The 25,442-nt window shown below is 35.0% G+C and overlaps 1 protein-coding gene across 9 annotated transcripts in view; it reads left to right on the forward strand.

The window, feature by feature from the left end:
• Positions 1 to 20,160, forward strand: part of LOC105231884 (endoplasmic reticulum aminopeptidase 2) — a 71,540-nt gene extending 51,380 nt beyond the window's left edge. For 8 of the 9 annotated variants that reach the window (XM_049450553.1, XM_049450554.1, XM_049450555.1 and 5 more), the window contains 13 exons: positions 1,352 to 1,489; positions 11,725 to 11,913; positions 11,984 to 12,066; positions 12,214 to 12,422; positions 12,498 to 12,678; positions 12,738 to 13,595; positions 13,661 to 13,819; positions 13,896 to 14,202; positions 14,276 to 14,418; positions 14,485 to 14,747; positions 16,034 to 16,163; positions 16,230 to 16,601; positions 16,673 to 20,160. In XM_049450553.1, coding sequence (XP_049306510.1) covers positions 1,352 to 1,489; positions 11,725 to 11,913; positions 11,984 to 12,066; positions 12,214 to 12,422; positions 12,498 to 12,678; positions 12,738 to 13,595; positions 13,661 to 13,819; positions 13,896 to 14,202; positions 14,276 to 14,418; positions 14,485 to 14,747; positions 16,034 to 16,163; positions 16,230 to 16,601; positions 16,673 to 16,822 — 3,182 coding nt within the window. In that variant the 3' untranslated portion in view covers positions 16,823 to 20,160. The remainder of the gene's footprint in view (positions 1 to 1,351; positions 1,490 to 11,724; positions 11,914 to 11,983; positions 12,067 to 12,213; positions 12,423 to 12,497; positions 12,679 to 12,737; positions 13,596 to 13,660; positions 13,820 to 13,895; positions 14,203 to 14,275; positions 14,419 to 14,484; positions 14,748 to 16,033; positions 16,164 to 16,229; positions 16,602 to 16,672) is intronic. The other variant, XM_049450556.1, reaches the window with a different exon arrangement.
• Positions 20,161 to 25,442: the final 5,282 nt, after the last annotated feature.

The following is a 25,442-nucleotide window of genomic DNA, read 5'->3' on the forward strand; positions in this document are numbered from 1 at the left end:
GGTCACGGAAGAAGTACGAAACAGTGACGCCACTGATCCATAAACCGTACCAAACCGTAATTTTTTCAGGATGCAATGGTGACTTATGGAGTACGTGTGGATTACTACTTGACCAATAACGCATACTTTCCTTATTGACGAAGCCATTCAGCGTGCAATGAGCCTCCTCGCTGAAGTTGATTTTCGTTGAAAATCCGAATCATTTTCAAGTTGTTGCTCAGCCCAATTCATGAACATACGATGATTCTGGTGGTCAAACGGCTTTTGTTCTTGCGTCAATTTGATCTTGTAAGAATGTAGGCAAATATCTTTTCGCAAAATTCGTCACAACGACGTAACAGGGGTGATAAATGCTTGAGAACGACGTGTGTTAGACTGATTTGGGTTTTACTCATCTGATGCGTTCGCGACAGCAATATTCTCGACACTACGGGCATTTCTTTGTCTCACTAGCACGAGAACATTTTGTACTGTTCCTGTGGATTAAAATTTTTCCACTAGACGCTCGATTGTTGATCTGACAGGACGATTATGATGACCATAAATTGGACGAAGCGCTCTTAAAGTTGAGGCCACTGACTCCGAATTTCGGTAGTAAATTTTAATAATTTTGACTCGTTGTTGGATCGTATATTTTTCCATAATAAAATGGCAAACCTTACAGAAGGGAAATGTCAAAAAAGAGCTGAAAAAATATGGCATCGTTTGCCGTCCCTATTGGTCTACTTTTGTGGGGTCCCTATGATAACACCCTTTATAACACTATATCTATCACGATTAGTCTTAAGTATTACAAACAATCGTTGGGTGTATAAAACTATTGTGTGTTGCGAAGGTATAAAAGTCAAGGCCAGAAACTGAAGCCTCATAATATAAATTATAGTGATTTAAATTATAAAACAAATTGCCAAGTAAACACACTATTTTTGTCTAGGTATGTTTATCTATATAACAATATCTTATTTACGATGAGAACTTGTAGATATCAGCGCCAACAACAATTCAATGAAAACCAAAAACAAATCAGCAAAATAATTAAAGTAAAAATAATCGCCGCACTTTATCAAAACTATTTACTACCCACAAATAACCGAAATAAACTTTTACGCCGTAACTGTCTGTTTTTAACTGTTGAGTACTTGTTGTGGTTGTTGGTAGGTTTGAGTGGGCTTCCCAGTGCTTGCCGCGCCATGCCCCTTCGGTTTGTTTAACTGTCTACACTTAACTCACTTGACTCGGGCATTTGCACAATGAAGAATATAATAAAAGATTTAAAAACAAAAACAAAAACACAAACAAACAGAAACAGAATGGGAATAAAAACGAATAAAGTTTTTAATTAAATTTACAGGTGGCGAATCGAGTGGTCGACAGACGCGTCAGGGAGTCGCTGTTTGCTCACAGAGGCGCGCGCTAGTGGTTGCTGGCGTCGTTTTCAGCTCGCTGCTGCTCACCGCGCTGATAATTGCCTATGCTGGACCACAAAATGGTAGGTTGAAAACCGACTTGCATGCATGTGTGTGTGTGTGTGTGAATTTGAGTGCTTCAGTGCGCGAGTATCTAATACGGGTGTATGGTATTTGAAATATTTGTGGCTATGCGTTCATACAGACATACATATTTTTGCACACATTTACTTATTTTAATTTTTCAAATATATGTAGTATACATACATCTGCACAAAAATATACGGCAGCATATGCAAATGAAATATTTATCAAATTTAGGCAGCATATAGCACCCCTGCAGGAAAATTATTGAACAAACACATACATTTATTTTGTTAATTTTTACCTCATTTGTGTTCCAGAAATTTGTATACCTTTTATACCTTGATTTAATTTAACTGTACCAGGGCAGGGAATTATATTTTATTCATATATTTTTAAAGTCTTTCTCAAAGCCTGACCGTGGAAAAAAGCAAAATTTAGAAAAGGGAGTTTTGTCTAGAACATTTTCATGTCGGAAGTGTAGTTCATATGAAAATCATCTCATAAAGATTATTTTAATAAAAACAAAAAAAAATCTTCACAAATTAATTTAAAAGGATGGAATCCTAAGGCGTGTATTTAGACATATCTTTTCAACCTTGTTATCACTTGATTCGTATAGTCGACTGAAAATGTTGTTCTACGTCTATAACATTTTACGATTAGAATTTCTCCATTACCCAAACATTTGATTAGTAAGAAATTTCTTGCAGGGAAGGTACTCTTCTGACTAAAAAGTAGTAACGTAATAAACTTTAAAATTATTTTAATACTATTTTATGTTTGAGGGCAATAAGCAGATATGTATATTCCTTTAGATTTATATTTGTATACACAAAACAGGGTTTATTACGTTTTCCACGAATATTTTATTATCCAGAAAGATTTAGCCATGTCCGTTTGTCTGTGTGTATATACGCGAACTAGTCCCTCAGTGGTGGCGTACGCCGATGACATCGATATCATTGGCCATAACAGCCGCGCTGTTAGTTCTGCTTTCTCCAGAGTAGATAAGGAAGCGAAGCAAATGTGCTTGGTTGTGAACGAGAACAAGACGAAATATCTCCTGTCATTAAACAAACAGTAATCGCATTCGTATAATTTCGTCTATCTTGAAACTAACATCAGCACCAGTAGCAATATCAGCCTTGAAATCCAACACAGAATCGCTCCTGCTAACGTCTGTCACTTTGGACTGAATAGGCAATTGAGAGGTAAAGTCCTCACCCAACGAAACAAAGACCAAACTCTGCAAGTCCCTCAACATTTCCATCCTGCTATATGATGTGGAGGCATGAACAATGACATCATCTGATAGTTCGGCCTCAGGAGTATTCGAGAGAAAAGTTTTGCTAAATATTTATGTTCTTTTCCGCATTGGCAACGGCGAGTACCGCAGATCGGAATAATGAGTTGTACGACATATACGACGCCATTGATATAGTTCATCAAATCAGAACACTACAACTACGCTGGCTAGGTCATGTTGTCCGGATGGAAGAGTCCAGCTTTGAAGGTTTTCGATTTAGTACCCGCTGGAGAAAGTAGAGGAAAAGGAAGTCTTCCACTCTGTTGGAGATCTGGGGTGAAAAAGGACCTGACTGCCCTTGTTATCTCGAATAAGCGCCAAATAGCGAGAAGAAGAAACGACTGGGACGTTGTTGTTAACTCAGCTGTAAACACATAAACAGTGTATACGCCAGTAAAAAAGAAGAAGTCCCTCAAAGTGAAATTTTGCATTACTATAGAATAAGATATAGCTGCATACATGAAATTTGGCATAGGTTATATATACATATTGACAATCTTCGTACAAATTGCTTATATCGGATAGAGCTAACATACAAACTAGTCAACTAACTAGTCAAAAACAAGACAAACATCTTCATAAAAGAAGCTTGGCCAGCGCTTGGCTACCATCGGTTCTCCGTCGTAAAATCCCCAATTTGCCCCAAGACTCATCGAAAAAGATCCAGCAAGTTCTTAGCCTTAAGGAAGGCGAACCGCTCCATAGTAGTGATGTTTCTAATAGGTCATCGACGTCCACGTTGTTACGTTGCGAATCTTATTATCTTATTGAAGAAGACGATGTGGAAGCATCTCGACACTTCCTTCTTGATTCTCCAGCGTTTAAGAGAGATAGGCTTTAAGATCTATACACTTTTGTATGCGTTTGAACCAATTATCATAGTATTATCAAACCACTGGTGGTACCGTGGTGTCGAAAAACGTAGACCTTTTAGCTTATTTTTTACAAACGGGAATAAAAAGAAGTCATTCGGTGCCAAGTCAGAACTATACGGAGGACCACTCATAAAATCAATGCTTTGAGTGCTCAAAAGTGCAGTCGTTTCAGTCGATGTGTAAGACCTCGCATTCCCGTGGTGAAGAGTTATACATATGTCTTCGGTTGTTGGTTTTCTTTATTTCTTGAAAACAACTGGGAAAAATGGTTGTGCATAACTCCGAATTCGGCTTAACCAAAAAAATAGGCAACCATTTACTTGGAAGTACTTCGTACGCAAACAACTTTTGTTACATTCCGCTTATCTTGAAACACCCTTACAGTCGTCTGCTGTTGACTTTCGGGTTCGTAGGCGTAATTCTACTATTAATGCATATGTTACGATCCTAGATCATAGACGTGTTTCGAAGCACCGTTATCGTATTTTAACAATTCTCTCGACCAATCGAGAGGAGCTATCAACTCGTCTCGTCATCATGATAGACTATAAAAATGTGGTAAAGTCGATCTTGATACAAATGTTCCACTAAAAGTATTTAGACGTCTGAACGAGTTTCTTATTGACTAAATATGTTACATACTCGTAATATAAACTTGCTCTCACTGCAATTTAAATTAAAGAATTTATAAAAGCTTATTGATCTAACATTGAACGGAAACTAGCAAAGTCTATTAATTCTTCGTAAGTGAGACACAAAGTAACCGCAACGGAACCGCTAAAAAGCCTTGACTAATGCATTATCAATTAACGGTTATCTTCACGCGCATCCAAGCGTAGTTTGATATACCACATACTAACACATATATATATATATATTATGAGTATATATATAAATGTGTGTGTATATATAAACCAACAATCGAACACACTGTAAAAAGTCCTTTGTGTCGCTCAAATGCACCGTGTTGCCATGAGGTTAACCTTGTTAAGCCACCATTGCCGCTCACAAGAGAGATATCGACGTACCGTATACAAATTAATAACACAGTGTATACGAAAAGGTGTGTGTGTGTGTTTGTAAAAGGGCTGGCTAGGACATCAACTCAATTAAACCAGCTACGCACCGTGAGGGACAAAAGGCAGGAGATGAAAGTAATTATTGCAACATCGAAAAAAGTAAAACACTAGTAGCAACAAGCTACATGGCAGTATAGGTGAAAAGAAAACGTAAGAAAAAATAAATAAAACACGCTTAATTTATGCAAAGCGTAAACATCAGGTTATCATTGCATATTTAATGGCCTTTAATGCTAGGAAGTAAATTGAATTGACAAGCGAGCAGTAGAAAGAGCCACAAGTGTGTTTGACTGTAGTAGTGATTAAAGAAGGGTGTGTTCGCATAAGATACATGAAAAATGCGGTGTTATTAAGACCATGACATTATATGAACCTGGGACAAAATCAATTATTTATTATTTGCAACTTGTAAAACGGCGGTGGATGCAAGGCGTGGAGAACATACTAAATTGAAAAACTGAACTCGAAGGATTTTCAGACATGTTTATGTAATATTTGTAATTTTTTCTGCCCAACCACTACTGCTTCACAACGCTTACATGTGACAGAAAAAGGAAACTTGATAACTTCATATAGAGAAAAACGTGAACTTGAACTCTTAGTCAAGATTAACTAAAGTTATGGCTAAGTTCCATTACCCCTTAGTCCTACTTTCCGAAAGTACCAACGAAGCAAACAAAGAAAACAATGTTGGGACTGCTGTGGGCAAAAAATAGTAGGACTTTTTAATTTCAATTTCGGTTTGTACGACTGTGCCAAATGTCACAACAAAATAATCATTCGAGTTTAGTACACGCTTGTCTTTCGGAAGTACATAAAGTGTATTCGGCAATTTTTACGTTGAGTCGATGATTCAACAAAGAAGAACAAGATCAAACATGCTTTCCAACTACCATGACGTCATGAAACGTATTATTACAGGCGATGAGTCTTAGATCCAAGCTTACGACCCGGGATCAGACGATCTATCGGCCGAATATCGTGGCAAAGATGAGGCGAAGCCAAAGAAACCACGGCAAAGCAGATCAAAAATCAAGGTTATGTTGACAGTTTTCTTCGATTGTCGAGGTGTGGAGCCGAATGCTTTCCACTTCTCTTCAACTTACAAATAATATTGTTGTCGTATTCCTTCCAATCTAAAGGAATGTTGATGGCGCCAACAGTGGAATAGGTCTTCTAAATATTGTAAAATAGGTTGGATCGAGTAGGAGAGAGACAAATAAAGTTTTCTCTAGGTGAATACAAGTAATCAGCAAAAGTGTGTTAGAAAAATGAATATCATAGTATGTACATATGTAGTATATGGGAGTTGGGGTAGTATCGAGCCGATTTCATCTAGGAACTATTATCATAAAACAAACTAAAAAAGTGTTCCCTGGTTTCATCAATGTACCTAACATACAATCCCCAACATATGGAGCAAAGTCAGCCGGATATTCGGCACGTCTGGTGGTATTCTATCTATTTTAGGCCCGAAGATATACTGTAATGAGTAAAAAATATTGTGCAAATTTCGATATATGCGGTAAAGTCACCGGAAATTCGAAAATTTTTATACTAGGCATACTATCATCAGGAAAGGATTCCTCTGCATTTCAATTAGATATCTTACACATTGACGATATTTTCGGTAAAGAGTCAATTATGGGTACTAGGATCCACATATTGCAAGGAAATGAAGGAATCAAATGAAATTTAAAATTGCATGAGAAGTATGTTGTAGTCCGATTTCACTCATTTTCACACTGTGACATAGAAAAGTCAGTAGAATGTCATATACCGAATTTGGTTGAATTGGGTCGGGTTGGTCTCGAGAGATGCGTTTTCGTCTAAAAATGAGAAACTTAAAATTAGGTGGTGCTATGACCATGGTCCAGACCATGGTTCCATAAAAGCCCTGTCTTACCATCTCGGAGGTAAAACTTAATGTCTATGGCTTTAGTTAGTTAGTTTAGTTATTGATTTAACGCGCTTTTGGTAGTTTTTAAAAGTACCGTTATATGGCGAATGAGCAGGATTACCATCCGATTTCGTACATTTTTATACTGTCGGTAGTAGTTCATACAATATTTGTATTTTCTTTGTTTGTAGCTTAAGTGCTTTAGGAGATATATGTATACGTTAAATTTATTACAAGGCGGTGCCACGCCCACTTTTTTTTTAAATTTTCCCCACAGGATTTCAACTCGTCTCGTTATCCTGATCATTCATATATACACAACCCTATATTTATCTCGATTAATTTTAGTTGATACATACAACCGTTAGGTGTAACAACATGTTGCAAGAGTGTAAAAATAAGCACAGGGTTTTCTGTTTTTTTCATTCTTCGCCTACACTTCCGAAGACACACATAACAATAAAAATTCAATAAAAATTCCAATTAAAGCGACAAATATTTAAAATGTTAATTGTTAAAACACACTTTAATCACAACTAACTCATATCCGAATTTCATACACTGAAAAAAAAAAATTGTGTGAGTGTGTACGCTAATTGAACTACTGTACTACCTATAAAACATAACTATCAACTTATATACATAGGTATAAAATATATATTTTAAAGATATAAATAAATATATTTACAAACATACATATATATGTATTATTTAACGTTTGCAAACATTTTTCGCTAATCAAATGCAATATATTCTATATATATTTTCTGTTTATATTTACTTGATATTTTTTTTGAACAAAACTTAAATCTAAAAAACACAACAACAATAAATAAATAACGATTTCACTTTATGCTTGTTTGATTGGTAAAAAATGTGAGTAAAATTCTTAAAGAAATATTATCTAATGCGCAATACCTTCACATCTCTTAGACCTTACTTCTCACGCATTTTCTAAATAAATATCGTACCTTTTTCTATTAATTATGGCATGTTGGTGTCGAAGCAATATAAAATAAAACAAAAACATTTAAAAATGTTAGCATTCTTGAGTGAGTTACTGACATCTAGTAACATCTTTCATATGACGCTGTTTTCGGGTAAAAATAGGCATCACTCTACATTCATTAGTAAAATGTGAAAAAAATTTAATACACGTTGGATAAATAGTGTGTATGTATGATATAGATGCGAGTACCAGCATATTGATGTCTGTGATAATATTTATTCTTTGTTTTAAATGTCTTAATTTATTCGAAATAAATATGTAAATAAAGGTTATATTTACAGGTTTCTATATACCTTTTCTTCAACTATTTTGTTTTTGCCTGCCTTATTCTTATATAAATATTCACAAAACCAGTTGCTTTTTGAGTGAAAACCTCTTTGAATTAATACTAATATAGTTTCAATTAAAATTATATTCAGTCGTTCACCGGTAATTTCGTATATTTTAATGCAAATTATCCTTTCAGCAATCTCTTGAGTTGTTATTTAACGATCTACATCGAATAAATACTTTATTTTATACACATCGGCTTCAAGAGTCCTTCCAGGACGTGGTGCATCCTCAAGACGGAAATTGCTGGTACGAAATTTGCAAACCAATTTTTGCATTGGCATTCGGTCAACATAATTTCTCTGTGTCACATTATTTTTGCCTTGCTTGAACTGTTTTTTACCCTTTTGATAGTAAATCAGTAAAATCAGTCGGTTGTTAGCGATCTTCTATCTTCCATAGAGGACCGAACAAAAACTCTACCAGACAAAATTTTTTACAAACAAGCCCCCTTGTATCAGCTGTTCAAATATATGACGGTAATGCCGTCAAGTTGGTTGGGAAAAAATTAAATAACATCAGCTGTTGTCATCAAACGAATTTACTTAGTGAACGACCCAATATTAAAAATAGTAAGTCCACTCGTAAGTTAAAAAGTAGGGACTGTACTAGACAGCTCAAATTTTAGTATTGTTGAATATTACACACGTGTTTAATATTTTTTTAATATATTTTGTTAAGATAGTTGAATGCTAAGTTGAAAATTTCATAACTGTCGCAAATAGTGTTTTAAAATTATACAGTTATTCGTCCATATTAGAGCCCTAACTAATGACTTTTGCGCGCCTGAATTAGAGGATGTTGATGTGGCGACCTTGGTTGCAACAAGACATGACAATACAGGACGACATTACATCCTATAAACAACCAACGAAACAATTAATTTATTAAAGTAAACTTTCACGTCGTGGGCCTGTAGCCTGGCTTTCAAGATCGTGCGATTTAGCACCATTTGACAATTTTTGTGGGATTATGTAAAGTCGCTGAGCCCGAGACGATTGATGCCTTGGAAGAGAATATTCTGCGTGTTATTGCCGATATATGTATGTCCCCAATTGCTGTAACAAATGGTCGAGAATTGAGCCTCACGGCTAATTTCAAAAGAAAGCTGAATTCTTGGCCGTAACTTTAAGTTATATACATTAATTTCTTCTGAAAACACCATGTCTAAAAACCACCATGTGTTTACCAATAATTAAACAATCAGTTAAAAGCATCAGCAAATATGCGAATACACTAAGGCTTTGCGACTAAGTGATTCATGAAATGGCTTCATGCCTTGAAAGCATGCCTCACGTCCCGCCACTTCGTACGTGCCGTCTTATTGCAGAAATAACCATGCATGGTGGTTTTAAAAAGCTGAAGCTGTGAGCCATTTGGTTTTGGTAATTTGAGGTCTTTGAACACTTCCATTTATATAGAAAATTAGTAAAGATCACAATCGTACTTTAGTGAGCGGAATGCGTAACGGCCAAACGATGAATCTCAACAGATTCTACATTTTTTCTCAAAAATCAATTGCCTAATATCGGACGTATATGTATATAAATAATAATGGCGTTGATTATAAAACCTCTTGACGGCTAAAGTAAACTATGGTGCAAAACCTGGTACTCTGACGCTTTTAATTTTTTCTTTTTTAATTTTTCGATATTTTAATTTCTTCTTAAATAATATTTTCCAAGAGTCAACCTAATTAAAGGGTGATTTATTTCGAGGTTCCCGAGAGAAATTTCAAATTTAATCGGGAATATTTATTATCACTCGAAAAAACATTCCTTGGCATTTATATTTTGAACATTATCTCTTTCAATTGTTGGCCGCGGCTACGTCTCAGATGATCCATCCGTTGAGTCCAATTTTCGATTACTTGTTCGAGAATTTATAATTGGCGAATGAAACGCGGGATGTTTTGATCCAAGATCTGATCGATAGATCATTACATATCCTCACAGGAAAAAGTCTAACACGACCTTGATGGCCAAACGACAGACAGAAATATGAAATTATCAGCTCATCGAAGTATTCTCTCAATAAATCCACTCATTCATACGATGGATGTAGCGCCGTCTAGTTGAAACCAAAAGTCTTCAATTTCAGGCATCAAATAGTCGGTTATCATGGCGCGATAACGGTTACCATTGACGATTACGTTCTCACCGGCATTACTTTTGAAGAAATATGGATTCCATACGTCAGTCCGAGTTGTTGCGGACGTCGCCGAATAGACTTCCCACAGTCTTCGTGTACACTATCAGCTACGGCTGCTATATTTTCTCCACTGCGTGCTAGACGTGGACTATTCAGTCGAATATTATCCAATAACGAATGCTGGATCTCAAGATGCGAATTGTAAGCTCAGTAGGTCGATTATGTTGACCATAAATTGAGCGAAGCGCGCGAAAGATATTCTTTATAGAAGGTGAATTTTAAATAAAGTTGAACGATTTGTAAACGTTGTTCAGACGTAAGTCTTTCCTTGATGAAATACCAAACAATACTGAACAAAAATAACATGACAGCTTGACACGACTCACGCGTGATTTATCAAAAAAAAAAGTGATCGAAAAAAGTACCTCTACTTGGACCACTTGTTATAATATTTTTCCAACAGTCAATCTTAGGAAGTATATGTAATACGAAGGCCTTATTAACTTTCTTCAATGAGAGAAGGCTTTATCTTACTTTCGAAGTTCACAGTTTAAAGGTGAACTTGTTGGCAAAAATCATTCTTGCTTAAAGGTTTTACATCTTTTTAGTAAATATACTAGCTCAAAAATAAACGAACGTGTGGAAAACTTCGGAGCACTAACAGTTAGCAACGAGTGAAAAGATTTTTTGATTTCGTTGAACTTTTACTCGTGATAATATAGTATGAAAGACTATTTAGGGAAACTACTCGTACTCTTGATTTATAGATAACTATTAAGTAATTTCAGTACGAAGTTATAACATCATTAACGAATTTGTAAGGGTTTTTTAACTGTTAGAGTTTTATTTGTGTTATTCGCTCATTCGTTTCGTCACTCGCTAAATGTTAGCGTTTTCAAAAAGACCAAACAATATAAGATGAGATTAGCCATTAATCAGGTTCACAGTGCATGTAGGCATGCTTTGAAAATAATCCATTAAATCTAAAATTTACATTTCTTTTTGGGTTAAATATGTAATATAATAAAATAATGGAAAGCTTTCACAAGAATATTTCATTGCATATATCTACTGTACATTTGCAAAAATACCTTTAATGCATGACTATATGTGAATTACAACAGTGTTTTCTGGATCGTATATGTCTCCGCATAGAAAATTGTGTAAATATAACATATGTATTCTTTTACTAGATTTAATAAAAAATATTACTTTTAATATTTTTTTTTTGAATTATGCACTGATATAACTGGCCGTAAACACTAGAATAATAGAGATTTTACACTGGAATTATTTCTTTTATTATTTGGAAATATATTTTAGTACACCAAATAATATTTAGGTCAGAAACAATATTTATCTATATATTAAAGCTTAGCAAACTTTAGTTATTATAAAAGAAAAAACTTTTTACTAGTTGTATCGAAATGCGCGTATGTAATGTACCCAAAATCCCACATAACATGCAATTATAATGAACTATATACTAGATTATCATTAAAGAACTCTAGTAACTAAACGAGTACTTTCCCCCATGAAATGGCACATCTTACATCACTTCTCGCTTGCTTGCCATTCCAGATTGTTCGTGCGCTGGTAAAATGGCACCGGGTTTCGAAACGGATGAAGAGAACGACACACAGCCATTCAATCCGATTGCGACGAATGGGGAGCCTTATCCATGGCTGGAGGTGGCACTGCCAACGAGCACGCGTCCACTGCGTTACATGGTGACAATACATCCCAATCTAACGACGCTGGACGTCAAAGGTTAGCAAGCGAAATAAATGCAATGAACTTCAAAGTTTTAAGAAAATTAATTTTGGCATTTCTTCGTTAGGTCAAGTGACAATCGATCTCTTCATGGAAATAGAAACAAATTTCATAGTGTTGCATATACAGGACCTAAACGTCACCGATAGGGTAAGCTTTACCTTGTACTCTCTTTCACTTTAGTATGTTTTACATAAGTTTTACTTGGGGTATGAACAAAACCGGTCCCCGTTTCACTGAAATTCCACTAAGTTTGCATTAAATTTTTCCTTTCTGACATTTTTCATTATTTCACAGGCCATTGTGACGACGGGCAACAAGGGTTACGCCATTAAAATTGTCAAAGTATTGGAATATCCACCACGACAGCAATTGTACATCGAAGTAAAGGAGAAGCTGAAGAAGAAGTCGAATTACACACTTAACTTACGCTGGTATTCGAAATTAAATCCGGAGCCGGAGGGTTTTTACGTGGATCAGTATGAGAGCTCTAACGGACTGGAGCGGTAAGTGCGCTTAAAAAGAAAGCAAATATATTTACTTTAACAAATATTTCCATAACTCTCCCGCGACGTGTGCAGTTTGCTAGCAGCCACGGTATTTCGGCCGAATAGCGCGCGTCGCGCATTCCCCTGCTTTGATGAACCGCAAATACGCGCGCCATTTCGCATATCTGTTTTCCGTGATCGCTTCCACATTGGTCTTTCCAATTCCATTGTGCATACGACGGAGGATGTGGGCTTCTACATGGGCACCGGTTTGGTGAGTATGCGCCAAATTCTATCTGCTACATCACGCTAATTGCAATTCATACTCCGCAGCTACGTGACGATTTCATCGAGACGCCACCACTACCCGCCGATGCTGTCGCTTGGGTGGTGAGCGACTTCCAGCGTGAATCTCTGCAGCCATCGCCAGCTTATTTGCCAACAACACCGGCGCCGCCTGGCAGCGTTGGTTCGAAGAAGTCCACACAGCTCAGCAATTACCCCCAGTTGAAGGAAAAGAAGCCGCCCGTACGCAATATAACCGCGCTCACACATTCATTAAATATTAATCTGATGAAGAATACCACCACAACGACCGTTACGCCCACTGCCGAAAGCAATGGCAAGAATCTTACATCGCTCAGCCAGTCGACGGGTTCGCTAATTAAACGTGCGCCATCGTATACTTTCTATGCGCCACGTGATCTACTGCCACGCTCATCTTTTATACTACACACTGCACGTGACGTGTTGGAACATCTACAAACCTGGTTGGACATATTGTATCCGCTAACGAAAGTCGATTTTGTGGCGTTACCTTCACTGGATCGTAACATTATCTCTTCGTTGGGTTTGGTTACGCTGAAGACTGCCTTTCTCACCGATCCCGAGTCCATAACTACGGAGGAATATCAGAAGAGTGCCCTGCAAGTGGCCGAGGCTATGGTGAGACAGTTCTTTGGTGGCATTACATCGAGGAAAGTATTGAAAGATGTCTGGCTGTGGGAGGGGCTCATAAAATATTTGGGCATACATTCGCTTTCACCGCAACAAACCAACTGGCCGTTGAGAGAAATGTACCTGCTTAAAATAGCTACAACGGCTTTGGACATTGACGCCATACAAGGATGGGATAGCATTATGAACGGCACAAAGCATGATGGTAATAATGAGGAGTTTTTCATACAAAAGGTAATAAGTAATTTTGACTTCGAAACAGTAGAGGCCTAATATAAATTACGGTTAACTTTCTTCAGACCGCTGCCATATTTTCAATGTTACACACTGCTATTGGCGAAGATCGCTTCCGCGGTTGCCTTGGCGCTTTTCTGAAAATTAATCGTTTTAAAACTGCCGAACCCACAGATCTTTGGACGATTTGTACAAAGAAAGCCAACGGTTCCAAAAATATCAAAGTAAGTGTTGTCTTAGTTTAAACCCAAGATAGACATTTAGATTATCAGTCAAAATGATATTTCATATATCCCACAGGACATGATGACTTTGTGGACTCATCAACCGGGCTTCCCGCTACTGACTGTTACCAAACTGGGCAACAGCGTATCCATATCACAGCGGCCCTTCAAGCCGGCTGACTTCCTTGCCATACACGATGAGACTTACGACGGCAACAACTACAATAAAACGGTGGTGAATGTCACAGGGACGCCGAGCACTGTGGCACCAACGGCTGCGGGCAAAACCAAGCAACCGACAAAGATGAAGTGGATATTCCCAATAACCTACATAACCGATACTAATAATGTTAGTGAGACTTTATGGCTACAAAATATTGACGGTGAGTGTGAATAAACAAAATTGGAATCATACAACGGAAAATTCAACCAACAACAAAACCTCTTAATTTACAGTAACTTTCAATGTGCCGGAGAATGTTAAATGGATCAAGGTTAATGCAATGCAATCTGGTTATTATCGCGTCTTGTACAACGATGACAACTGGGCAAATTTGATTGAGGAACTTTCTAACAACCCCGAGAAGTTATCGAGTGAAGTAAGTGACTTCAATGAATTTGGTGTCTCAAAAGCCTTACACAATCTTTCTTTTCATCTACTTAAGGATCGCATTGGCTTGCTGTCGGATTCGTTTACTCTTTGTCACGCGAATCTATTGCCCTGTGAGATCACCATGAATATGATACAATATTTACCTAGTGAAACAAATTGGGGTCCAATGACAGTGGCGTTGCGGCACTTGGAGAAGTGGCGTCGCATATTGAAGTATTCAGAATGTTTCCTGATGTTATCGGAATTTATTAAAATGAAATTGGCTACGGTGATTGAGAAAATCGGTTGGACCGATGATGGCGATGAAGCAAAGAGGTGAGTGAAGGAGAAATTATTGTAATAGCATATGTCAATTTAGTAAGCTCATCTGACATTTAGCTGTCCGGCATAACATTACGCTTCGATTAACATTATACAATAGATAGGTTCCTCTAGCCAATTTTGGTTTAGGCGGAATCGATTAAAAAAACTGATTACCTTTTGTCTGTAAGAAAAATGTTCATAGCTTTAAGAGGGATTGCTCTTATAAATAGGACTGCTCATGCAAGAATTTTTAAGACTATGTACAACCTTGGTTATGTTATCAGGCTCCAAAGGTAGCTGAAAATGTACTTCCCCGAAATCTGGCTTTTTGCAGGGAAAATTGCATTTATTTCGATCGCTGACGGTTCCGCTACTACTGCCATATTATACTAATCTAGGCCCCTGATCATAAAGCAATCGTCGGAAAAAGTAAAGCCGTTCGGCTTGCATGAAAGGGCGCCCTTACTCAAATTCATTCAGGATAGGAACAAGCCTGTGTTCCCCTGTCTTTTTGTGTTATAGCTTAGTAACCAGCACTTGTGGGGTATCGTCAGCTTTCTGTCCCAGAAAGGAACGTAAAAGATTCATTGAACTACTAGCTCTCGCCGAAATGATAGGTGTACTAACAGAACTCTGCCCTACTGACAACAACCGGAGGCTAACTCCACATTGATGCAACTTGTCAATTCTACTCGCAACTAGAAACATCTACACACTTTCTCCTTCACTGACCAGCATTCGCCAATCTAAAGTTGAAGGATCCCATACTTACTAAGAACCTGGCGAATTGAATGGAATTGACTTTAGGCACTTTGCCGATATTCGACGGTTTATTTTTGCCGATACCTTGGAGTTCTGTGCGTCACAAAGGACAGGCGTCTCCAAGTGTTCAAGTGCGACTCTTCGTGCTCTCACAACTAACAACCTGTTTACCTAACCTAACCTACGATTAACCTCCTCACCTAACTTTGAAACATTCGTTTAACGTTCTACAATTCCCTCTAGGTGGTTAACTATCGTTTCTATTGAATTAAGTTTTCTGTTTTTAGTTTGATTATGAAAAGGCCTTCCCAATGATAGTAGTCATTAGAACTCTTTCGATAATTTACAATCTTACCCTAGCCGAGTTGGCACCAAGCAAGTAGAAAACCAGAGATTTTAATATAAATGTTTACTGAAGCTCTAAGAGGGTCTGAAACTTTTACGAGTGCTTAATGTTCCTTAGAACAATACCTTATCTTAAATTAAGTCTTACATTTATTTCGTATCAAATAATATGTGCTTTCCTGAACCCTTAGACTAATGCGACCGGAAGTACTCTTAAGCTCAGTGCTTTGGGAAGATATTGACAGCATAACTAAGGCCAAAAACATGCTAAACCAATTTCTGTACTACAACGGCACGGCGATACCACCTAACCTGAGAGAGGTAAGTGATTTTTGTAAAACATTTATTAGTAGGCTCTTCAATAAGCGTAATTTGCTCAACTGATAGGTAGTCTATACCGGCTCCATACTGTCCGGTGAATACATTTACTGGCAGCATTGTTGGGAACGCTTCATCGCGCTCCAGCGTACATCGGAGAGTTTCGTCGAACGCATGCAATTACTGCGTGCGCTCGGCCGTACCAAAGACGCTTGGCTACAAAACCGCCTACTGTCGCATGTCACCATGCTGCCAACTGTTGAAGTGGTGCAAGTATTACAGGCCATTGCTGGCACACCGACAGGTGGCGCGATGGCGTGTCGCTTTCTGCAAGCCAAATGGTTTGAATTGGAAACGCGACTCGGTCACGGTACGCTAAGCTTCGCCAAAGTGATATCGGCGATAACACAATATGGTGCGACGAAGTTCGACTATGATGAGGTGCGTTTGCTTACTTACTCGTATTACACTTTAATGTGAAACTGAAAATTAATATTTTTACTAAATTTTAGCTTAAATCGCTGGTGCATCGCTTTGGACGCGGTCCCGGCATGGAAGTGCTGAATATGACGCTCAGCAGCGTCGCTTCCAATGTCGAGTGGGTGGCGCGCTCTCAGACATCGTTGTATAAATGGGTGGAGAGCAACTTGCATTCGCATTGATTTTGCAAAACAAAAGCAACAACAATATTATTGATAATCTTGTTTCTATTTTTTAGTTTACTTGTAGAGATTCTCATCATACAGCTAAAACTATGTTCAAAATCATTGTAAAAGTCATACATACTAACAGTTATCACAACGTACATATAGACATACATATGAATGTAGCTACACATGTGCATACAAACATACTATTTATATATAGTTACATATATTTATATACATATATATATAACAAGCAGTCAAACACGCATGCATACATTTCCTCATTTGTAATTATGTTCCTTATCTACTACATAAATATTTATACATACATACATATTCATACAAACTTACATAACATACATAGAATGCGTAAATCGCGCAGCTCTAGGCATTATTGGGCCGCTTATGGCTAGTGGTTGGCGCAAAAACAGTAATAGGGAGTCTTCTAGGTTTAATTATAGGTTAGGAAAAAGGTACTGGAATATAAGTTTATCATATCATCTAAAGGGTATAGTAGCTAAATTATATTAAGTGTGTGTAGAAAACTAAGAATTGGTGCATTTTTTCAAATTATTGGTTTTTTTTTATTAATTTTTGATTAAAAATTTCAATTTAAATTTTTTTAATTTAATTACGGTTTTTTTCAAATAATTTTAATGGTGGTTTTATGTTTTAGTTGTTATCGTCACCTAAAATGCAAAACAGCGTATCATCAAAAACAAATCGGAGATCGCTGTCTGATATCATAGCCAATGAATAACCATTTTATAACCAAAACACAAATTTTCTTTCGATATGAGTGTATGGCAACCAATACATAACCATTTCGTAACCAAAACTCAAATTTTCTTTCGATATGAGTGTATGGTAACCAATGCATAACCATTTCATAACCAAAACACAAATTTTGAATGAGTGTATGATAACCAATACATAACCATTTCATAACCAAAACTCAAATTTTCTTTCGATATGAGTGTATGGTAACCAATGCATAACCATTTCATAACCAAAACACAAATTTTGAATGAGTGTATGATAACCAATGCATAACCATTTCATAACCAAAACACAAATTTTGAATGAGTGTATGATAACCGATACATAACCATTTCAAAACCAAAACTCAATTTTTTTTCAATTTGAGTGGTTTCTATTATATCGTTTTTCCTTCGTCTGTAAACTTATCAAAAGTGATGTTACGTTATTTTGCATTTTTGGTGACGATATGTAATTATAGTAATACCATACAGTTAAAAGTCCAAAAACCATAAAAAATATATATTTTTTGGTGTAGACAAACAAATTCATTCAGTTTTGAAAGCCAAGTAACTCTATAACTGATCTCAAAAAATTATCATAAGAGACCATATGTATTCATTTCCAAAATAAAATAATATATACTCTTATATAATTTTCCAATACCATTAGTTAATTAAAAAAATAAGTTTTCAAAATGAAAATAATTATTAAAAAAATAATAATTCACATTAAGTCGCATAAGCCCATATTTATTTGTCTAATTAAAGTACGAGTAATTAAACGTAATTGTTATGAAATAAACACTGCAAACGTATAATTATTATTAAAATTAATTGTATGTATGTATTATAATGTTTAGAATATCAGTAACCCTTCCAATTTCAAGCTGGTAAGAAATAGATATTTAATTATATACTTTGTATAACTATAGTGGTACTAACACATGCTTAAATGTATAACACAGAAAGTATGTATATGTGTGTATGTGTTCACAAAACTTCAAAATAACACTTTGAATGTAAAGTATAGACATTTATTTTTTATTTGCCTTTAAATATTGGCCAACAGTTATTTATTTAAAATTGTCTTAACAGAGAATATTTAAAACCGCTAAACATTATTTGCGTGATCACCAGAGCTGAAGTGAAGCTTATGAGATTATGCATAGTTTTTTTTAAGAGATAAAGGGAGAGAGAGAAAGGATGGAGAGAGCTGTCAACATAATATTGGTTTTGCGGGCGAAAAGCTTTGGGCGCAAGTTTAACACATAACTGCTAAATTTTTCGAAATATATTTTTTGTGCTTTACTTTCCAGTAATATTATTAACAAAATTAAATATTTTCCAAGATCTCTGATTATTGCAGTGTTTCCGGCCTTCTCCAGGGAATAACTTTGCTCACGTTCTTTGCTCTCTAGGAAACTGTTTTTTTGTCAGAACCGTCGATATTGGACCACTGTAGCGTATAGCTGCAGGTCAAAGCTCTTGTACGGAAATTTTTCTATTTTGTAGGATATTGTAGTTTCGGCGCAAAAGAGATGTTTGCCTGTTCTCATTCAATTTTATTTTCTTATTGTTATTTCTTTCAAACAATTTTTTTTTATTTTTTCTAATTAAGGCATTTTGGGCACTTAATATATAGTTTTAAGAAATGATTCTGCCTATAGAATACACACGGAACTCTGAAAGTTTCCAGATTCCACTGGCAGTAAAGCAGAGAGAGATAAGTTAAGAGTAAATAGCGATTATTTATGTACTTAAACTGTAATTGTACCATAGTAATTACAAGCAAGTATTTTTTTAAAACTCTTAAAGTAACAAAACAAAACATCATAAATAAATAAACTAATTTGATGGTATATATAATATAAATCATAATTTAATTATAATAATAAAACTACAAGCAAATATTACTTACAAATATTTACAAAAGCGTGGATATATTGAAATATTGAACAGCAAACAATATTTAAAGTAAGTAGGAATCAAAATGTGTATATGTATGTTTTTAGACAAATATATATACGTACATACACACTTAATTAGTAATTAATTAATTAAATTTCTAACACTAAGTTGTGTTCTCTTTGGTTTCCTAAGTCACTTAGTTACTCGCTTACGGTGTTTTTTGCATAAAATTACTGTTACACTCACTAGTTTCTAAAACACGTAAAATAGACGTAAATAAATATGTTTAAATGTTAGCGAATTTTATTACGAATTTAGTTCAATTTAAACCAATTCTTTAGCATTAAATAATTTAGTTAATAAATATAAAAATTAATGAGAATTTCTTTGCAAGTTTACACTAACAATGCGCAAATAAAGTCAATCCACTGCAAAAACAAATAAAATAAATAAAAAATTTTCAAAAACAAACATTAAAAAAAATAATAGTACCAAATAAATAGAAAAAAAAACAGAACAAATTAGTGAAGAATATTACATTTTGGAGATATTTTACTCTTTAATACTAAATTTAGCTAAGACGAAAAAACAAAACAAAAAAACTGGAAACATTGAAGCATAGCAAACTGAAGTGTAAAGAAAATCAAATATTTGCGCAAATGATAATAGAAAACAAAAACAAAACACAGTAACAAAATGGACTTTTGTGAGCAAAACTTTATAGACAACTTTACAGTAGATTTTACAGTGTATGAAAATAAGAAGTGAACAAGTATAAAAAAGCAACTCTACATAATTACATACAGACATAAAAAGCATACCTGCTATATAGTATATGCGTATGCAAACAAAAATACAATCAGTAATTTATAGAAGTATGGTTTTTTCTAATATAATTTGGTGGAGTTGAAAGTTTAAGAAATTTAAAAAAATGTTTTCCTGCGAGCTTTAAGCATACAAAGCTGGTACGTCGAGATGAGAAAAAGTCCAGTTTATTGACTTGTTTGCATGTTAAACTCATAAACCCATGTCTCAGATCAGAACTCGCCCGATCAAGCATGTCCTCTTTGGATTGTATTCTTTTTGAAAAAAAAAACTCAGCTTCATCGGGACGAGTTGAGCAAGAACGCATTTCATACATAAAATGTTCCCCAAAATCACTTGAACGGACTTACGAGAGATGTCGAGCTCTCTTGCCATCTCTTTAACACTTGTCTGACAATTTTCAAGCACCATATCTTCAACGAACTCTCTACCGTCTTAAAAGATTTTATACCACTAGTAGGCTTGAGATTCTGATAAAACTGAATCATCGTAGCATTTTCCAACATTCGCAATGATTGCGCACACGAAGTTTGGTTCGATATTTTTATCCATCGAACTATATTTCAACTGTAACTAAGAACTGTTACTTCAGCGTTCTACCTCTATACGGAGACTTATAAGTCTTTGAGCATTCCGTTCTCAAATTTTGTAATATCGGGTCTACGAAACTGAAAACGGTTCTACAATACTTTACATTCGACCTAAGACCAATCAGTACAAACGCTCTTTAAGTGTCGATTTCATAAAATATCAACTACTTTTAAGCTTTTTATATCAATTTTATATGGACTCGATCGAAATATGGTCAAGTGTTTTAGGCCGTTCAATGAAAAATTTCAAGGCTCAGCTTTCAACACTTCAGTATTTTTAAAGCTGAATCAAGCGATTCATCCACTGAATTGTGAGTACAAATATTTTCAATAATTTTCGAATCGGTTACATTAAGACTTCTGATATCTACGAAATTGTATATTAATCAAGCTTTTAGAATCGATTTCATAAAATATCGGCTATTTTTAGGCTTCTTAAAGCCATGTAATTTTATGTGGAGTCAATCGGAATGGAGTCTAGTGATTTTTGGACATTCATGGAAAAACTTCGAGGCTCAAGTTTTAACTCTTCGAAACTACCGTATATGGTATTCTTCCTATTATTAAAATGCAATCAAATGATTCAATTTCTTAAAGTCGGTTATGTGTATAAATTATATGTATAAATTTTTTCAAAACTTTTTGTGTTTTCCAAAAAAATTAAGACTATTTTTAGAAAAAAAGTTTTCGAAAAAACTTTCAATTTTTTCTAATAAATTATTTTTCAAATTAAATTTCTCAAATATGATACTTATAAAATTTTTTCGATATTTTTTATATTTTAGAAACCAACTTTAGACCGTATTTATCAAAAAAAAATATTTTTTTTTTTTCAAATTTTCCGTAGAAAATAAATTTTCAATAAAGAATCACATACCAACTCCGCCAGAATTTAGAATATTAATATAAATAATCCACATATTTCTTTATATAACATATAATTATGTAGATATATAACTTTTTGTGTATTATTTTGAAATTTACTCAGTCATTTTCTTCGCTTCTTTCACATTACATTTCGGCAATTTGTCCGTCCAAATTTTTTATTGCTTTATAAACTTCACAATACTTCAATATATAGAAACATACAAATTCGTACATCGTGTACACACATGAGCATTCATTTAGAATTACATACCTGTAATTGCTAGAATTTAGCATAACTTTTCGACTTGTCATTTCGAAATAGATTTCGTTTTCTTTTTAATATACCTTTAGACTTGTAACTTTTGATACGCTCAATCTACACTGCAGTCTGGACGCATAAAACAGAATTTTTATAAAACAAAAACAGACATAATGATCTATAAATGTTTGCTTAGAACTCAATTATGCCATTAATTACTACTTAAATTATTTAATTTAGTTAAATTAATATGTAAAATATATACTTATTTCGGTAATTAATTACTGTTTTCGTAATGTTCAGAACTTATAGAAATTATTTACTTTTTTTCAAAGTCTAGATTTAATAGAATTCTAATATTATACATACTATATAGTTGTAAAAAATCTAAGCTAAGCTAAATGGGAATATCGAAATAAAATAAACGTGAAAACAGAAAGCAAACACAAAAAAGAGAATAATAAAATCTAAATATACCTATGCTAATTAATTTGTTTGTCTTAAAATAGCGAATCGGTAAGTATTATTCGACGTAAACGGCGAATCATCAAATAAATTGTGTAAATCAATACGCAACTGAGTAATTAATTACGCAAATTTATGAAAATACTTTTGCGGACGAGTTTTGCGGAGACTATTTTATCACATATACAAGTTTTTGGCCATCATAAAGTATTCAGGGGGGGCGTAAAGTCATCGAAATCTTGTCTCATATGAGAGACAGATCGAATACGAGTACAAGAGTCAATGACATACTATACTTTTGCAAATCGTCAGAATTAAAAATCTTCGAAATACACATTTTCTGTGTTGCCGTGGAATAAGCCTCCTTAATATCGCATACGAGTATAAGGTCTTATGCCGCGTAGTGTGCGAAAGACTGAAGCCAACTGTCAACAAACTGATTGGACCTAAACAGTGTGGCTTTAGAGCTAGAACATCCACTATCGACCAAATTTTCAGCATGCGCCAAATCTTGGAAAAGACCCGTGAAAGGAAGATCGACACATACTACCTCTTGGTCCATTTTAAAGCCGCCTACGGTAGCCTCTATGTCTGAACTTGGTATCGTCACAGAGCTAATACGGCTGTGGAAGCTGATGTTGAGCAACACCAAAAGCACCGTCGGAATCGGAAAGAACCTCTTCGAACGGAGCTGAAGAGCTAAAAGCAGAAGGTACAATCTTCTATTAGAGTGTACAGCTGCTGGCGTACGCCGATGATATTGATATTCTCGAGACCGGATAAGAAACCGAAACGTATGAATCTGGTTGCGGACGAGGACAAGACGAAGTCTCTCCTGTTTAACAACAATATTTTTCAAAGCTCCAGATACCGATTATGTGGATCACAGTTCCAATTACGAAATTTGTATCGAAAATATCCGTCAATATGTGAGATATGTAAGTGAAACTAGAACATAATCCTGAGAATAATACATATGTCTGAATGTCAAAAATGGTTGAATCGAGCCAATACTTTTCCTTAGCCCACAAATACCTAACAGAACGACATTCGAACTACTGGTTGAGTCTATATCGTATACCAAGGTCAAATAATTATATGTGCAATACTTTAACTTTGATAATTTTTAAAAGAAACAGTGAAAGAATTTGAATTTTTTTGGTTTTATAATTAATAGTACTAAACATTGAACAACAAAATTATATTCAAATATTTTTCTTAATTAAAAAAGTAATCGTTTCCGAAATTTCCATATAAAATATTTATATGTGCAAAAAATATTTCAATACAAGTACATATCTTTATACCCTGAACAGGGTATATTAAGTTTGTCACGAAGTTTGTAACACCAAGAAGGAAGTGTCGGAGACCCTATAAAGTATATATATAGAAATAATCAGTATGTTGAACTGAGTCGATTTAGCCATGTCCGTCTGTCCGTTTGTATGTATATATACGAACTAGTCCCTCAGTTTTTAAGATATCGTTTTGAAATTTTGCAAACGTCATTTTCTCTTCAAGAAGCTGCTCATTTGTCGGAACTGCCGATATCGGACCACTATAACATATAGCTGCCATACAAACTGAACGATCGGAATCAAGTTCTTGTATGGAAAACTTTCACATTCACTTTCACTATAAGATTTAGCTGCCATAAAAATTGAACGGTCGGAATCAAGAGTTTGTATGGAAAACTTTTGCATTTGACGTGGTATCTTCCGAAAAATTTTTTCAGATTACTATAGCATATAGCTTCCATATAAACTGAACACATAGTTACTAAAAGAAATGCACCTGTGAAGGGTATATTAGCTTCGGTGCAGCCGAAGTTAACGTTTTTTCTTGTTTTATTTATCAAACAAATAGTATTGCATTTTTTAATAAGGGATTGTGTTATCCTCATGTATTTTCACCAATTGGACACAATGAGGCTTTGACTTCACCACCACAAAAATGGCGCAGCTATTAGCTAGTTTCTCAGTTTTAATTTATTAAGCATTTTTATAACTCACAAGCTTTCCATATTTCTACAATGATAGCGCAGTTACTTCATAAACCGCTAAAAACTCTTGCCTCTTGGGCTACAAATTAATTAAAATGCATGAGTTTACATACATACTTCGCTTATAAATAACAATATACATATATTTATACTTTTTATATTTAAATCACGATTTTCACAAATTTTTCACAAGCGCCTCGAAAGCGAATGCAAGACAATTGAAATGGCGGCGGAAACTGGAAATAAACATAGGGATGACATTTCTATGCTTTTGTTGTGGCATTCACAATATACAGCCCCTGACCGACAGATGGTACAATATACTCTTCAGGATCTAGATATGCACGAAGCATAAACAGAGTGTTGCCACGTCTATCAAGAACGGAGTAGATAGCAAATACAAACAAATAACATACATATGTAAGTTGTTACACATATACATATAATTATTTTTAGCATTTGATATTTCTTCGCTTATTACTAGTTTTGAGAACTACTTAAGAGTATATTTTGAACAATTAAAAGTTAAATGGCTTAAACTAATATCTATTATTTTTACCAACTGCATTGGCAACTTTTCTCCGATTGCATTCTCCAGTTTCCGCCGCCATTTCAAACGTCACGTATTCGCTTCCGATTCATTTGTGGAAAGTTGCAAAAATGTTCAATGAAAAGTGCAAAAATATTGCTTTTATCAATATTTATGTAGTGCTGTGTGCGTTTTATATAACGTAATTTGATTAATTATGCAAACAGTGTATTTTTATGGCATAATATGCTACAATGGGGCAGTTGAATGTGTTAGTGCTTCGAAATGTGAAGAATAGTTTGGGAAGAACTTTTAGTTGTGTACAAGTTTACAAGTGTACTCATATGTATGTGTGTATAAGTGTGCATCTGCTTTGGTCAATAATGGAAGTTCCGAAAATGAGTTTCAATGCGAAACTAAAAAAGGTAA

The sequence above is a fragment of the Bactrocera dorsalis genome, chromosome 2, assembly GCF_023373825.1.
Source record: "Bactrocera dorsalis isolate Fly_Bdor chromosome 2, ASM2337382v1, whole genome shotgun sequence".
Taxonomy (NCBI): Eukaryota; Metazoa; Arthropoda; class Insecta; order Diptera; family Tephritidae; genus Bactrocera; species Bactrocera dorsalis.